General features: G+C 45.4%; 1 protein-coding gene across 1 annotated transcript in view; it reads left to right on the top strand.

The window, feature by feature from the left end:
- The first annotated feature begins 1,407 nt into the window (after positions 1 to 1,407).
- The window catches only part of AP4E1 (adaptor related protein complex 4 subunit epsilon 1), a 37,595-nt gene continuing 25,820 nt past the window's right edge, over positions 1,408 to 13,182 (top strand). The window contains exons 1-4 of the mRNA XM_059714671.1: positions 1,408 to 1,733; positions 3,079 to 3,150; positions 5,148 to 5,271; positions 11,935 to 12,008. Of these exons, the coding sequence (XP_059570654.1) occupies positions 1,581 to 1,733; positions 3,079 to 3,150; positions 5,148 to 5,271; positions 11,935 to 12,008 (423 nt within the window). The 5' untranslated portion in view covers positions 1,408 to 1,580. The remainder of the gene's footprint in view (positions 1,734 to 3,078; positions 3,151 to 5,147; positions 5,272 to 11,934; positions 12,009 to 13,182) is intronic.

The following is a 13,182-nucleotide window of genomic DNA, read 5'->3' as shown; positions in this document are numbered from 1 at the left end:
CACTGCTGGACACAAATTAAGTCCTGCACCCTATTGGAGTGTCACTGAACCTCTTCTCCTGCCTAATCTGCTGTTCTGCTTTCTGTTCCCTGCCTCCTCTCCAACCTGTCCGTACCACAAGAGAGATCATCTATGCCACTTATGGCACATGTGCCACATGTTAGCCAGCCTTGTGCTAGTCAATCCCTTTATTCTCCTTAGGTCAGCTGGAGGCAGGTGGCACACAAATTTCCAGTTTCATGATAGTGGAGGTTCCTTCTTACAGGGAAGTGATTATTGGAGGTTTAAAAGTTAAAGTTGACTGCTTAACCACAGTGACAGCAAGGATCTAGTAGTATAAAGTACTCCACTCCTTGCTTATTCTATATGTCCTTGTATTGACAAAAAGCATCAATTAGTTTAAAAACAAGATGGGAGGTGAGTTTAAACATAAAGAAATTCTCCTTTGGTTAATCCAGTGATTCTCAACCTGGATGTCGTGGCACCCTGGGGTGCTGTGAGATCCTTTCAAGAGTGCCACAGGGAGCCATGCAACGTAGTACTGTTAGGTGTACAAACACGATTCACAAGATAAACCCAGAGGGCACTTCTACACGTGCTCCCACATGCTCTGATTACACTCAGTCGAGCCTGTGGGAGCGCTTACCCGAACGCGCCACGCGCTGCAGCGCCTCGTGTCTTCAGCATCCCGGCGCTCCCGAACAGCAGCAGGGGCGCTTTTAAAACTCATCAAATGACCTTTAAAGCACTCCTGCCATTTGGAAACACGGGATGCTGAATCCATGAGATGCTGCGGATGTTTTAATGAGCGGCTCTCCAGAGGTGGTCTCCACCCTGGAGCCGTGTATAGGTGCCCAGAGATTTCAAACAGGAATCCATAGCGTTACAGGCACCCAGGCCTGCTGGGGTCTTCCTGCCTTTTTTGCACCAGATGGATTGCTGTTATTTTCCTGTTAAAAAACAGAACGAAAACAGCATTTTCCGGGGGGGGGGGGGGGTGTTGAGTCTGAAAAGGTTGAGAAGCACTGAGTTAATCAATCAAGGTTCAGCTTTTTGGTCACGTTTCTGGACTATAATTTACTGTAGGCGGCGGCAGACGTCTTTGGCGGGGCGCGCTTAGCTGTGCCGCACCAGGCCAGGGCACAGCTGCCCGCGCTGCGGGGACGTCTGCACCGCACAGCCCTGGCGGCCGGGCCCTCACTCGGGGCACGGCTGCAACCGAGAAAACGCTCACACGGCGCCGCAGCCTCCCGCCGGCTTGTACGGCAAGGGGCGGCCCCCGAGCCAGCCGGGAGCGCCAGGGAGCCCCTCCCCGCCAGAAACTCCCGGGTGGCCCCGCCCCGCCCGTGACACGTGACCGCCGCTGGGCGGGCGGGGCCGCTCGGGCAGGAGCTGGAGCGTGGGGCTTGGGCTCCACCTGGCGCCCGGCGGCGCGGGCACAGCACGGCACGGCGCGGCACGGCACGGGAAGGCGGCGCCGGGGCCTGGCTGGAGTTGGGCGGCTGGTCCGGCCCTGCCGGCTCTCGCGGGCCTGAGCGCTGGGGCCGGGGCCGGGGCCGGGGCCGGGGCCGGGGCCGGGCATGAGCGACGTGGTGGAACGGACGCTGAGCGCGCTGCCCGGGCTGCTGGGGCAGCACGAGCCGGGGGCCGGGCCCGGCGGCCCGGGCAGGGCCTCGGCCACCTCCCGCCTGGGCGGCCTCATCCGGAGCATCACGGCGCTCTCCTCCAAGCACGTACGGGCCTCCCCCGCCGCTGTCCGCCCCGCCCCGCCTCGGGGCCCCGCGGAGGCCTTTCCCCGCCTGCGAGCGCGGCCCCCGCCTGGCACCGCCCGGGCCTGCAGCAGGGGCGGGGGGCGGGGTGCGCTGGGGACGGGGCGTGGGACTCTTGGGAAGGTTTCGTGGGCCCCGCTGGGACCGCACGCTCTTCCGCGGGGCTTTGCCTCTAGTCCAAATAGTCGCGGACGGGCGGGGGGGGGGACGTTTCTCGGCAAATTGCTGAGATGGCTCGGCCAAGCCCTGCCTCTGCTCGCCCAGCTCGGGGTGGCCCGTTTCCTGGGCTGACTGGCTGGCGGTGCCCCAACGCGCGTCCCCTGCACCAGAGTCTGAGCGGACATTGAGGAAAAGGGGCGGTGGAGTTGTGTAGCGTTGGTTGAACGTGGAAGCGCTGTGTGCCGCTCATCAAATGTTACTTCGAAATGTAGAGAAACGTGGGCAATGCAGCCTGCTGCAGCACGCTGCGAGTGCGCGAGTTGGTTACCTTTGGTCACCGTCCGGCAGCGGCTCAGCCGTGTAGCAGTAGGGGTCAATAGCCATATCTTCATTCTAAAGTTCTATAAACCACCAGCCCTTCTGCATCTTGTCCTTTTTTATCACTCGTAACGTGGTCCATAAAGCCACGTGTAAAGCGTTTTTTAGGGTTGTCTAGTCAAATGTTGATTCTGCAGGGGTATTATCTTGTTCTGCCCCAAGCACAGACCCTTGCGTTCTGTTCATTTTGTGCCGCTGGGCAACTCCTGATCCTCCCAGGTAGCTGATTACTTTGTTTGTTTCATTCTTGAAGCAAACGGCTCCCAATCCCCGTCAAAGCCCAGTGCGGCTCTGTTTGATTACATCAAGTGGAACCGGCCATGCCAGGATGAGCAACTTTTGCTGCTGATAAATTGTCAGGGAGTTTTAGCAGTTAATCCTTTCCAATCACTGTAATGAGGCCCAAGCCTCTGTCATGGCCAACAAAGTTGTCTGGAAATGTCAGAGCTTTATGGCAGGAATCTTAATACAGGGAATAAGGAGACTGGAAGATTCTCCCAGTCTCCAGGAGTTCCCAGTCTGTGGTACGGGTACCACCAGTGGTGTGTGTTAACAGGTTTATTATAATTACTTTATATGACAAGAATTTGCTGGCGGTACTAAAGGTTTTATTTTAATGTGGTGGTGTGCAATCTGCCAGAGTTTGAGAACCACTGATGTAAAACATTTTGAGAGAATTTGAACAGGTTTTCCTTTGCATTGTTGAGTTTTGTTTATCCTTTCTCTCACCATAGTAATTATGTAAACTTTAAAAATGTTTAATCTTTTATAGGAAGAAGAGAAATTAATCCAGCAGGAACTAACCAACTTGAAAGCAACAGTTTCTGCTCCCGCTACAACACTTGTAAGTTTCATAAGCGGTCGTAAGAGGTTTTCTTAACGGTAAACTGAGTGAGAATGCCAGTGTGCACAGTTTGCCAGGTAGCGTGCACTTCTGAGCGTGGTCTACACCAGAAAGATTTTGTATTATGAGCACCACTGAAAGAACCTTCTGTACTTGCTATGCAGCTGTATGTCCACGCCCAAGTTTTTGTTCTGGTGTTGAACCAGAGAGAGCACCACTGGTGTGGTTGTGGTCGTCTAGAATTGTTCTTGTTTAGAAGTTTTGTCACCATTGTCCTCTGAATATGATCATTCTTTATAGGCAACCCCTGCTTAACACTGCTTTGCTCAGCACTATTTTGCTATAACACTCATTTTAAATTCATACCTGATTCTACTTAGCGCTCAGTGAGCTTCTTTATAATGCTTGTGGGCATCAAGCAGGGAGCATATACCAGCACCACAGCACATTGGTAGCCTACAACCTCTTTGTGCAATTTAGCCTGCCTGCACCCAGGCCAGGTGCAGCAGGGCTATGACTCGCGCTGTGACTCGCTCTGGGGAGCCCTGGATGCTGCGTCCCACTCCCGCCACCTGGAGTGGCTGTGGTCGTGGCTGTGGCTGTTACTGCCTCCCTGCCCCCACCCCACTTCCTGGCATGGAGGGAGACCAACAGCACCGACTCTGTGGCCCTGGCGGGTGGCAATGGCATGGTGGTCAAGTCACTGCTGCTGGGCACCTTGGTAAATTGTATTTATTTACATTAATTCCTGTGGGAAAGTGGGTTTCACTTAACACTGTTCCACTTAACGCTGTTTTTTTTTGGGAACCAGTTAAGAGCGCTAAGTGGGGGTTGCCTGTATTGCACTTTTAGGGTATGGATTCACACATTTGAAGCTGTTTCAAAAGAGGAGTGTTTCAACAAGGCAGCAGCAGTTGGAGGAAAAGTAGTGTTGTAACTGAGGTGGTTTTGCTACATTTGTATTATTCCCAGCTTGTCCCCACATAACAATTAGAACATAACAGCTGCTGCCCTTTTGAAACGGCTTCAGATGTACTTTTGTTCATACCCTTAACATAGACAGGAAAATCGGGCTTTGTATTGCAGATCAGTAAAGATGCAAATTGTCTGCTTGCCTTGTTCATGCTTATTTATGTCATCTCAAAGTATTGGGGGTCTCATCTGCCAGGTTGCCTGCCATTGGCTATAGTGCAGTATAGCAGCGTAGTAAACCAATTGTTACAGCTCTCAAGCGCAAGTCTGTGAAGCTGCTGCACTTAAAACAGTTCTCTCTTTACAGTAGCATACACTGCCACTGTATGTATGTTTTAGCATGGGACCTTTTAGTACAGTTTCATGTTACAGAGCTATATTTAATTTGTCATTTCTTACTGCCTTTTACATAGTGTGAACCACTACTTTGTAAAGCTTATGATGGAGGCATTATTTTATTTGGGGAGTCTAATTTTGTTTCCTGTCTGTGGTTTATTTTTCTCTTACTGTAAGCCACTTAGCCTTTTAGATGATAGGGAGGTATCTAAATCCTAAATAATAGTAATAAAATAATAATAATGGGCCCCTACTGTTTGTGGTTGCACTGACCCCTTTCCTCTCATTGATAATAAAATAAGTGATTTTGAAATATTTTGTGGTTTTGTGGGTGTGGTTGTCCCATCTTTGGACAGTTCCATGGTATATTTTTGAATATCCATTATGGTCATAATTAATTTGGTATTGATTGAACAGATGCTAGTTGTAATCAGATAATGTGATCTTTATGTATGCAATTTGATGGAGTTCTGCTGTAATTTAATTTTCAGTTATGAAACATTAGCAGTATTAGTTCACCTTATTTTGAAAGAAGAGAGTTCAGAAATGTTAAATTTTTATTATAGGATAGATACTGGTTTTTATCTGTCATGTCAAAATCTGTTACTTGAGTTCATTAGAGCAGTGAAGTGGAAAACAACACTCGCAGCTAGTCTAATATTCTTAACATTTCATTTTTGGTATTTCAGAGACTGATGAAAGAATGTATGGTGAGACTTATTTATTGTGAAATGCTGGGATATGAGTCCTCCTTTGGCTATATTCATGCTATCAAGTTAGCGCAGCAAGGAAACCTGCTAGAAAAAAGAGTTGGTATGTATATTCCATATCTGTTATGTCTTAATACTTTTTCTCAAATTGTTACAAATATCCTTATGAGTAGAGTGAAAATCATGATAAATACTGGAACTGACTAAACGTTTTCTCCCAATTTTTTAAATTTTCTTTTTCCCTTATTGAAAGACAGGCCCAGATTTAAAAACTGAAAAGACAAATTTATTTGAACTTTATACTGATTGTGGGGGGGGAATGTCATGAATTCTTTTCTGCTTTTTAATTTTTTTTTTGTTCTTTAGTAAACACTAGGTATACACAAGTATTTTCATTTAGAAGAGATTTTAGAGGCATCAGCTTGAAAATTAATTTCAGTCTGGAAACATTGGTTCCAATTTCCATAAATAACCGACTGCAACTGGAAGATCAAATGTAAAATTATTCATTCATTATTATTCACTATTCAGCCACAGGGCTTCCAAAAGCTGAATGTTGTTCTTCTAACATTTAACTGTATTAATAGTTTCATAGGATTTTACTGAAAGCTGAACATACCTTTATAAAGTGGCCATCTTCTCTTCTGCCTTTCTACTCACAGGTCTCTTATATTAAGGCCAGCTTGTAACAAAAGTGATGATGAGACAGCAAATGACTAGAGCACAAGCGCAGAAGTGTGTGAAGGAATCTGATGGTCTCATAAAGACTTCCCCTCTTGCATCTGTGAAATCTTTTTATCAGCTGGTTTGTTTCCAGGAGTTAATTGTCTCACTAGTCTGAAGTATTTGCATTTGGTGGCTAATTCAAAGATGTAAATATGGGCCAGATGCAGATGTTCTTTTGGTAGAAAGCAAGTGTACAAATGTTTAGGCTTTTTCTTCTGGAGCAAAAATGGCTCCACTGGGAGCAAAATAACCTGAGAACAGCTAGGGATAAATCACTCCTACAAGAATTTCTCCTGGGAGACAACATGTCTATACACTTTCCCCTGGCTTAACTCCTCATGGGGACCAAGAACAGTGGTGCTGGGGAGAAGAGTCCCTGCCTTCCAGAGACAAAGGGTCCCCCCAGTGTTGAAAAGGTGTGTGGAGCAGTTGCTTCTCCCTGTCCCATAGACGGGGAGATGAGGGAAGCAGCAGCTATGTTTCCCAAGTTCGGCAGTCTGGGAAGAGGTAGGGAGTGTCACTGGCACCTTTCAACTTCCCCTTGGTGTATCTGCTGTCCAGCTGAGCTGCAGGATGACAATTTAGAAGATAGTGGCCAGGAATGGGGCTCTGGGAAAGTCTCCCCAACCCAGCTGCTGCCGGCTTCTTTTTCTGCCCAGCTGAGCCATAGGGTGGCGATTTAAAAGCTGGTGGCTGGGAGCAGGACTTAGAGGTCTCTTTGTTACTCCTCTGGCTCAGCCTTGAGAGGTGTCCTTGAAGGGTAAAGTCCAGCGCAAAGGTGCTTAGTTTGGTACTGGTAAGAATTGGTAATGCCTCTCTTGTGGAAAGCAGGCTGCTGTCTTTCAACCTTTGATCAAGATTTTGTGGGTGTCAAGAAAGTCTGGCTTATGGGTGTCAACAAAATTTGGCTAACTATCAACCAGACTTTCCCTTTTAAGTGATGCTGTTGAGGGTGTGGTGAGACAGTTGAGGTGGAATGTCAGAGCTTCAGATCTTTGACACAAAAATAGTTCTTATCGCTCTTGTTGAGGGTCTTACAGTAATGGGGAATGTCTGTGCTGATGTTATTAGAATGATCAGTTGTCTTTGCTGCTTACCCTGCATGTGTATGTAGTGGACAGTTGCTGTGTTCTTGTATCTCCATTCTTTCCTGGGTTAGAATGCTAAAAGTGTTATTTTAGAGAATTGTTCATTTGTTTCAGGAATGCTCTGTATATTCCTTCAATCTTGTCTTTATGTATCTGGAGCTTTTAAGAGGAATAGCTTGAAGGCGTGGGCTCTGATGCCTTCAAAATGTTGGTGACACCACTTTCATCTTCTCTCTGTTGATCCTGCCAATGCTGCTTAGTGACTTACCCAGTGTTAGGCATTTAGGGCATGAATGACAGCAAGTTGATTGAGACTAAATCTAGATGAGACAAAGGCAACAGTGATAGGATAAGGAAAACCTCTGGAGTGGTAGGTAATAATATCAGCTTCCATGACTAGGAGTCAATTTCATTTCACTTTATAAGTTTGCCTTTGGGAGTCCAGTTAAAACAGCTGCTCTTTGGTAATAAAGTAACACCTATTATCATGACACACACTTTTTAAAAATGTGCAGCTGGCCAGAAATCTGTGCACTCTGCTAATATGTGTTTATAGGTTTTTTTCTGATCAGACTGCTGCAGTGTACTCATGGACTACACGTAAAATGTATTTAGACATTGAAGGTAATTCAGAATGCTTGTTCAGTGCTGAATTGTTCTGAGGGGCTACACCAGTGGTCTGAAGCATTCAGTACCTGCCTTTTGATGCCCAGACAGAATCCAAATTGCTAGGTTTGATCTCTGAGTCCTAAATTGGCATGAACCTTACCTCTGTGGGATCCAGCTCCTTCCCAGTGTGTTAGTACCACCTTTGTAATCTTTGCAGAAGCGCTTCTCTGTAGAAGGAAAGGGGCTGTTGGCAGGTTCTCTTCTGCCAGAATCTTGGACTGTGGATTTTGGTGTCCTCTTTATTTCCAAATGGGTTGAATACTGACCTTCAAGATAGCCTCTGGCAGAGCAGATGGCTTCTAGGTACAGTAAAATCTGTTATCTGGCATTCCCAGGGTAAGGGGATTGCTGGTTATGTAAAAATTGTGGTTATCTGACATCCTCCAGCAGGGGTTTTCAGATAACGCAGGGGTGGGGGGTGGCGGCAGCAGCTGCACATGGGTGGGGGGAGAGGGTGGTGGGTGGGGGGAGAGGGTGGTGGGTGGTGGCGGCAGCTACTGCTGCCGCATGCGTGCTTTCCACTGCCCCCCCTCCGTGTATGGCCAGCCAGCCGGAAATTCTGGTGAATGAAATTTCCGGTTAGTTAAATGCTGGATAGTGCAGACTTTACTGTATTTGAGAAGGGTCATGGCAGAAAGAGAAATGGAAGTTTGAGGTGTTACAGAGGATTTATTTGCCCTTTTTAATTGTATGTTATAGGACTGGGCTAATCTGATTTGACTACCCTTTTGGATTCATTCGTTTTATTGAGTTGTTGTGTTAGCTAGAACAGCTATGAATCTGTATGATTTGTAATTGCCAAATAAAATAAATATAAATATCTGAGTAACACTAAAATTGTTGAATTATTTAATTTAGTAAATAAGTTGGAACACAGTAATTTACTTTTTCTATGTTTGTCTCTTTCCTTAAATGATGGAATTCTGCCTTTTTACAGTCAGTTGTCTGGCCTAGGAAGACTATATTTTCATTAGTACTTAGAGAAGCATTCACTTTCCAGGAAATGGTCTCTTATGTGAAGCCATCAAAGTATATAGATCTAGAATCATAGAAAATTAGGGCTGGTATGGACCTCAGGAGGTCATCTAGTCCAACTCCCTGCCCAAACCAGGACCATCCCTAACTAGATCTTCCCAGTCAAGGCTTTGTTTAGCCAGATCTTAAAAACCTCCAAGGATGTAGATTCTACAACCTCTCTGGGTAGCCTGTTTCAATGATTTACTGTTCTCCTAGTAAGAAAGGTTTTTCCTAATACCTAACCTAAATTTCCCTTGCTGCAACTGGAGACCATTGCTCCTTGTTCTGTCATCTGCCACCACTGAGAACAGTTCGTCTCCATTCTCTTTGGAACCACCCTTCAGGTAGTTGAAGGCTGCTATTAAATTCCCTCTCAGTCTTCTCTTCTCCGGACTAAATAAGCCCAGCTCCCTCAGCCTCTCTTCAGAAGACATGTGCCCCAGCCTCCTAACCACTTCCATTGCCCTCTGCTGGACTCTCTCCAATTTGACTACTTCCTTTCTGTAGTGGGGGGATGAAAACTGTACTCCAGATGTGGACATAGATGTGGACTGTCCAGATTTTCACACGCTACTCCAGATGTGGCCTCACCGGTGTCAAATAGAGGGGAAGAATCACTTCGCTCGGTCTTCTGGCAACACTCCTACTAATGCAGCCCAATATGCTGTTAGGCTTCTTCACAACAAGGGCACGCTGCTGGCTCATATTCAGCTTATGGTCCACTGTAACCCTTAGTCCTTTTTTTGCAGAGCTGCTGCTTAGCCAGTTGGTCCCCAGCCTGGAACGTGGGATTGTTCCATCCTAAGTGCAGGACTTTATACTTGACCTTATTGAACCTCATGAGATTTCTATTGTTCAATCCTTCAGTTTGTCTAAGGTCACTCTGAATCCTAGCCCTACCCTCCAGTGTATCTACTACCCCCCCAGCTTGGTGTTGTCTGTAGACTTGCTGAAGGTGCTCTCCATCCCATTTTCCAGGGTGTTGATGAAGATATTGAACAAAATCAGCCCCAGGACCGGAGATATGGGTTTTCTGGAAAATTTTGAATTGGAAAATTTTCTGGAAATTTTTCCAATGCTCTAAATAGAGCGCGATTTGATTTAGCATGTTTACTTGACTTACATTTAGTAAACAAAACTAAAAAAGTACCCCATGTTAATTTTATGTCCCAATAGCCACTAGTATTTGAACTGAAATATTTTAATAGGAAAAAAAATTAAATACGGCACACTTAATGTGGTTTAAATGTTATATTCAAACAAATTCAAAGCTTTATGTTGAAATAAATTATTTTTATTGGAATAATTGTAAAAATGTAAAGACAGTACACAATAGCGTGTACTTCCCTTATATTGTTTGTTTAAATTTAAGGAAAAAAACGAAGGCACTGAAAACTGTTGACACACTAATTTTAGCACACCCAAAGAACTGTGCATGATATGCCATGCTTTGGTTTTGATTTGACCTGCACAGCCAATTAGGTGAATTCATAACTTGATTTTTGGTCTGGATTAGTATGTCAGTGTATTTACCTTCTTGTCTACAAATCAATGACTCTCTCACTTCCTTGGGATAATCGGCTGAAAAACATTATTTACGACTTTGAAACTGCTAAGCTTGCCTAATATTTTATTGGCATCCATTACTTGTTACTAATGAATTTTCTGAAATGATGAATTTAAAAAAATGGAAAATTTCCCATGGGAAAATAAAGCACTGGAAAATTTTCTGTTCCACATCTCTGCCTAGGACTGACCCGTGGGGTATCTGCTTGATTCCAGCTACCAATTAGATATCAAGGCATTAATTACTACCCTTTGAGCCTGATGATCTAGCCAGTTTTCTATCCACCTTGCAGTGCTCTCTTCCAACCTGTACCTCCTTAACTTCTTGCAAGAATGTTGTAGGAGACCATATTAAAAGCCTTGCTAAAGTCCAGGTATATCACATCCACTGCTGTCCCTGCATCCACAGAACCAGTTATTGCATCATAGAAGGCAATCAGGTTGGTCAGATATGACTTGTTGAATTCATGCTACCCGTTCCTAACAATCTTCTTCTCTACTTGATTAGAAATGGATTCCTTGAGGACCTGCTCCATGATTTTTCTAGGGACTGAGGTGAGGCTGACTGGTCTGTAGTTCCCTGGATCCTCCTTCCTTTTGTTAAAGATGGGCACTATATTTGCCCTTTTTCAGTTGTCTGGGACCTCCCCTGATCATTGTAAGTTTTCAAAGATGATGGCCAGCAGCTCTGCAATCACATCAGCCAACTCCCTCAGCACTCTTGGATGCATCCTGTCTGGCCCCGTGGTCTTGTACATGTCCAGCTTTTCTAAGTAGTCCCTAACCTGTTCTTTCTTCACTGTTGGCTTCTCACCTTCTCCCCAAACTGTTCTGCCTGGTGCAGTCATCTGGGAGCTGACCTTGCCTGTGAAGATTGAGGTGAACAAGGCATTGAGTATTTAGCCTTTTCTTCCTCACCTGTCACTAGGTTGCCTCCCACATTCAGGAAGGAACCCACATTTTCCCTGATCTTCCTTTTATTGCTGGTATACTTGTAGAAATCCTTCTTGTTACCCTTCACATCCCTTGCTAGAAGCAACTCCAGTTTCAGTTTGGCCTTCCTGATTTATCCCTAGATGCCTGAGCAATACTCTTGTGCTCCTTCCTAGTTTGTCCAAGTTTCCACTTCTGTAAGCTTCCATTGTGTGTTCTAGCTCACTGAAGAGTTCCCTGCTAAGCCAAGTTGGTCTTCTGCCATGCTTGCTAGTTTCCATGTGAATTGGGATGATTAATTCCTGCACCCTCTGGAAGGTTTCTTTAAAATACAGCCAGGTCTCCTGGACTCAGACTGGCTTCCCATGGGATCCTGTTCATCAGTTCCCTGAGTGAGTTGGTGTGCTTTTCTGAAGCCCTTACTCTGCTGATCTTCCTTTCCTTGGGATCCTAAATTCAGTCATCTTCTGGTCACTGCTGCCCAAGTTGCCATAAGTTTTAAGTCTAAGTTTATAGATTCCTCTTAACTGTGGACATAGCTAGTTGGTTTTGCTCCTATCTTTTTTGAACATAGAACAACAACCTAAATATCTCCAAGCAACGAGGTTGCAAAAACAGCTATTTTTACCATTGGGATGCAAGCTGAAGTTAATGTAACTAGATATTTTTGCCCATGATTTGAGTTGATTCCTGTGGTGTTCTCTCTTAAAAGGTTTTTTTAAAATTACTTATTACATGGGAGTGTTGATGACTGTTTTCTGTTGTAGGTTACTTGGCTGTTTCTTTGTTTCTCCATGAAAATCATGAATTGTTGCTTCTGCTTGTTAACACAGTTGTGAAGGTAGGTTTTTTTTAAGTGATTGGAGGTAAATATTACACTAAAGCTGGCGAGTCTCATGTGTTCCTTTATCAGCTAGCAATGGAGTAAGGAAAAGGACTATAAAAAAAGTCATAAAAAAATGGATATAGCAAAATATGTCAAATTTTTATTTTGCCAAAACAGATATTTTTATATACACTGTTGACAGTTCTATATTTGAGCTTACTTGCTCCTGTATTCTTTTATTCTTCTGTAAGATCTGCATGGTTATCATGCCTTGCAGTGGGTAATTGTTTCTTTAATTCATTGTTTTAGTGCTGAAAAACTTTTTAATTCTTCATTTTGAGTACTGTCCAGTTCCTGTTGAAGGTAGTAGAAAAGCTTTGACTCCAGTGGGAGATGCATCAGGTTCTTAACTCAGTTGTTGAGGACGCAGAATATTTTACATTAGTCAAACTTTTTTCATCACAAAAATTAGGTTATGCTCCCAGGTTATGGTCACTGTGCAATGACACCTTTTTGGTTATTTTGGCTAGGTACAGATGTTCAGTTTCAGTCGGGGAGAATTGTTTTTTTTTACTGGTAGACATCAGAAATGTACAGATGTTCAGGCTTTTTTCCTGGAGCAAATGCAGCTGCTAGGGTCACCTTGGTCTTGAGAAGGTATGGGGTAGCTGCTCTGCCCCCTTCTCTCTGCTGTAGATGAAGAGGTGTGGGGAGCAGCAGCCACTACTCCCTTTTTCCCAACCTGGGCAGTCCCCAGTTTCAGTATGAGACAGGCGGCTTTTCCTACTCCCATTGGCTTCCCTTTGCTGCCTCCTTGCCCAGCTGAGTGGTGGGGCAGTGAGATAACCAGCAGCAGCTGGGTCTGGGGCTCTGGCTTTTAAATTGCTGCCCTGCCTGCTTGATGGGGCAGCAAGGGGTAGTCAACAGCTGGGTGGGGAAAGTCTCTGCATAGTTGTCTCTTGCCCCTCTGGCTTTTAAATTGCAGCCCGCACTGCTCTGGGGCAGCGCAGGATGAGACGGGTCTCTGTGCCCCTGCAGCAAGGCCCTTCCTTCTTGCACTCCTTTGGGTCAGAGGAGTGCAAGGAGTGGGACTGTTCTCCAGTGGGTAAACCAGGACATGAAACCCTCTGTGGCTGGCTGGGGCAACTGCTTCTTTTTAGCAGCCTACCCCCTTCCCAGGGGAGAGGAC

Source organism: Alligator mississippiensis, chromosome 11 (genome assembly GCF_030867095.1).
Source record: "Alligator mississippiensis isolate rAllMis1 chromosome 11, rAllMis1, whole genome shotgun sequence".
Classification (NCBI taxonomy): Eukaryota; Metazoa; Chordata; order Crocodylia; family Alligatoridae; genus Alligator; species Alligator mississippiensis.
This window is presented reverse-complemented; position numbering and strand designations above follow the sequence as displayed.